Source organism: Camelina sativa, chromosome 18 (genome assembly GCF_000633955.1).
Source record: "Camelina sativa cultivar DH55 chromosome 18, Cs, whole genome shotgun sequence".
In the NCBI taxonomy this organism is placed as follows: Eukaryota; Viridiplantae; Streptophyta; class Magnoliopsida; order Brassicales; family Brassicaceae; genus Camelina; species Camelina sativa.
Window position 1 is genome coordinate 12,726,443 of NC_025702.1, and position 3,976 is coordinate 12,730,418.

At 34.0% G+C, this 3,976-nt stretch overlaps 1 protein-coding gene across 2 annotated transcripts; it reads right to left on the bottom strand.

The window, feature by feature from the left end:
• Window positions 2,366-3,974, bottom strand: LOC104761342 (ubiquitin-conjugating enzyme E2 10). Of its 2 annotated transcripts, none has more exons than XM_010484417.2 (5): window positions 3,859-3,930; window positions 3,656-3,735; window positions 3,243-3,370; window positions 3,013-3,117; window positions 2,366-2,752 (listed from the first exon to the last, which is right to left on the bottom strand). In XM_010484417.2, exons 2-5 carry the CDS (start codon window positions 3,723-3,725, stop codon window positions 2,609-2,611), a joined length of 447 nt encoding a protein of 148 aa, XP_010482719.1. In that variant the 5' UTR covers window positions 3,726-3,735; window positions 3,859-3,930; the 3' UTR covers window positions 2,366-2,608. The 2 variants fall into 2 exon arrangements, with proteins under 2 accessions (XP_010482719.1, XP_019095366.1); XM_019239821.1 differs by having other exon boundaries at window positions 2,439-2,752; window positions 3,656-3,734; window positions 3,854-3,974.

Consider the following 3,976-nt stretch of genomic DNA (forward strand, 5'->3'; position numbering starts at 1 on the left):
AAAAAAAAAAAAAAAAAAAAAAAAAACACGTATGGTTAGATTCTTTACAAAACGTAAGTTATTGCAAGTGATAAATCTTCGAAATTGTCGTGTAAGAAACTCGAATTTTAGCCTTTTTCTTAAAAGCTGATTTTAAAACTATTTTATGTATTTTGGTATCAAAAAAGAAATTTTACGGTGTGGGTTGATAATTAATGCTATTAAACATTTTATTCCGCACAAAACTAATCACTAGTGGGAATTAAACAGTACAAGATGTTTTTTTTTTTGGTTCCTTCGAGTGACATTGTAAGAACTTTTGAAAACGGAATGGTGAGTATATTATTTTATTACTGTGAAGTATAATTAGCAAATGAAGAATTACTAAGTAAAGACAAAATTATTCAATGCAACTGTGATGAAACCTCAAGGAGAAGAAAGACCTTATGTGGTTCTGCTATTACCATGTGGCTGCGAGTGGTCCATCATACGTCAAAATGAGACTTGCAAAGAAAATAATAAAAATCAAAGTTTTGAGATAGTGCTTAAGTAGTGGAAACAATAAAACCAGTTTACGTATAGACCTCGAGAGAAGCCTCGGTAAGCCCAACTGAAACATATATATAAAACGTATTGATGTTTCAAGAGAAATAAACGTAAACTAACAAAAGAAAAAGAACAAGCATATTTACAAAGCTTACAAATTAAAAAAGCTTACACTAACAAAAAAGAACAAGCAAATTACAAAGGTTCCAAAGACATTGTGCCAAAGCTGAAAAAAGCTTATCTTTTAACGAAAAGAACAATGTTAACTTTGGGGGGAGTTTTGCTAAAATGGTACATTTCGATAATTTAGGTTGCTTAAATATCTTTTTCATAACCTTTTGTTTTTTATTATGTAAAAGCAAGTTATTTATTTTTCGATATTTTTGTCATGGAAAATCTGATAAATTGACATATATGTTTTGTTCACATGGGACTTTTTTTTCCTTTTTAATGGTGAGTACCATTTCATCATGAGTTCGTAATGATGGCAAACAGAACCATGTTGAAATTCTCAAAAATTTATGAAAGATTCTAAAATTACCTGATTTGATATAACAAATTTCTGGAAATTTTCACATATGTTTTAAGTTTATAGAAATTTGTTTTTTTTTTCAGAAAATTATGCATGCATAACCATATTAAATTAATAAAAACAATGTTACAAAATAATATACAATAAAATAAAATAGAACTTTAATAGATTTGATCGTCGGATACGTCTATATATTAATCAGAAAAAGTTTACAAAGGCTTTTGAATAAGAAAATCTTTAAACGAAAGAGGAGGGTATAAATTTGTCTGTATAACAAACTATTGGTATTGAGGTAATTTAGCCAATTGGATTATTTTACTGCTTACTAGTTTTAGCATTTTTTAGGACAGAAGAAACCGAATAGGGAAGTTAATGCAGCCGACGTTTTTGACGAATTATTATTTTTGTAATGTCTCTTTAACCGTGCATTATTAAACTTATCTACAATTATTACTTAGCATCTCTGGAACATGGAACACTTATTTTATTGTATTGCTTTCAATTGACACTAATCTAGAGTGTCGTAGCCTACTTACTGTTGATAGATATCTAAACCAAATCTACTGTCCCTGTAGTTTGTTAGTATTTTGTTACATATAAGAACTAAATAGATATTTCCTCTTCGATACATAAGTCGATGTTTCGGTCCTTTTCATGGGAACTTTCATCTTATAGTAAGTGGTGGGGGAGAGAATATGATACTTTTAGCTTGGAGGAATGATGGATGTGAGGCCCATCAAAGCCCATATACAAGGAAGCAAAGTTGAACTATAGGACAACCACAGAACCATAAACCAAACTCCACGATCATATAGATGAGGAGATTAGGATCTGGACCAGCACTTTAGAAGAGGACAACCCCACTTGGAGCCTTGATTTTTGAGAAAGGGCTTTTTATTATTGACAATCATTCGGAGATTCCGGTTTGGAGGGTGAGAGCAAGGGTCTTTCAGTTCAATTACATGTTATTTTCGTTGAACTCAAAGAATGTTAATGATGTTAACTCTTTACATGAGTAAAAGGATTGTGAGTATGGTTGTTGCATCACCATTTGAATTCGAACAAACGCTGTTAATGGGGCTATATAAACAACAAAAATCGTTGATTGTGAAGCAGAGAGAGCTGTGAACAAGTCCGCAGTGCAGCAAGTTAGAGAATTTGTAAAAACATTTTCACCAACGAGAAGAGAACATATACACTGAACAATGATTTCATCAGAAGATCAAAGTCATGTACCCACTGCAAATTTGAAGCCTATGATAGTCAAATAAATTGAACAAATCGTAGGTCAACTCATCACACAACAGAAACTGAGAAACATAATTTCACCATAAGACAACATCAGAAGACTTTCAGATTCTAGTTTCACAAAGATGGGATGTTTTTTTTTTTGGCTTTGTTTAAAACAGGACCCAGTTGATTTGGTCCTGTTTTCAGAAAGTTAAAAGGAGGACACAGGAGAGAGATGTCTATTGAATCATTCATACATAGAAAATTAAGGCATATTTTTTCATAAAGAGATAATTTAGTAGGCGGGATTTTCCTTTTTTTTTAGCCCATGGCATACTTCTGAGTCCAGCTCCGTGCAGTGGACTCGTACTTGTTCTTGTCCGTCTTGTACATATGAGCTATCTCGGGCACCAAAGGATCATCCGGGTTTGGATCAGTTAACAAAGAACAGATCGATAACAGCACCTGTTCATTGCAAAGTAAGTAGTTAGAAATGGACACAACCTTTTTCACCCTCAAATGAGTCTTAGCTTAATGAATTAAGAGACAGCTAAAGCAAAAGAGAGGCAGACAATTGAAAACAACCATTTTTCATCTACAGGAGTCAAAGCTTAATGAAGACAGCACAATGTTATTCACTTCAAATGGGAATAGAGCAGTGAAAACAAGTTTTGATACGAGGGGAATAGATTATAATGTTTACAGAAAGCAAGACAAAACCGAACCTTGGAAATGGTGAGAGCAGGACTCCACTGCTCCTTCAAGATGTCGAGGCAAATGCTACCGTTGCTGTTAATGTTGGGATGGAACACCTTGGTCCTAAAGGCCACCTATACATTTCATCAAAACATACAAACAAACAATGAGATAATGACACAACCACAACAAAGAACAAAAAAAAAAACACATAAAACCAGACTTTAATAGCAGCAATTCTCAAAACATTTGGAATCACCTTAGGAGGCTTGAAAGGGTAATCCGGAGGGAAATGGATGGTTACAAGGAAAACACCTCCAGCGTAAGGACTCTCTGAAGGACCCATTATCGTTGCTTGCCAATGAAACATGTCTTCAGCAACTGGACCTGTAACCAAGAAACAAAACAAATAACTCAACATCATCCCTATACAAACATAGAAGAGATCAGGCTTATCTTCACACGTATGACACACACAGATCCCAGAAATTCACACAACGAAAACAAGTTTGGAGACTCAGAATCATAAGATCTAACATGAAACGAGATAATACCAAGTACTTAGCTAGAGATCGGTACAACACAACACAAATCCAGACGAATCCAAGCATAAGAACAACGAAAACAAACCCGATCTATGAACACTAGCTCAGATAAAAACAAAACAGGTACCTGCGCTACATGAAGTAGGTGGATCCTTTTGGAGATCCTTCAATTCCTTCAAGATCCGCTTCGACGCCATATCCAAAAACCTAAAAAAAAAAATTCCAGAAAACAAAGATTCTAAACGGATCAGAGAAGCTACTACAAATCCGTGAGAATTATAAAACGATATAGATCTAAGAGCTAAGGGAGATAGAAAAAAAAAAAAAAACCTTATGAGATTTTTCGCGTAATCGGACTGGCGAGGTTTTCGCCTTTTTCTTCTCGTATTAGGGAGAAGAAGAACCAAAGACTTTGGGGTAAAGAGAAGCCAAAAAAAAAAAAAAAAGA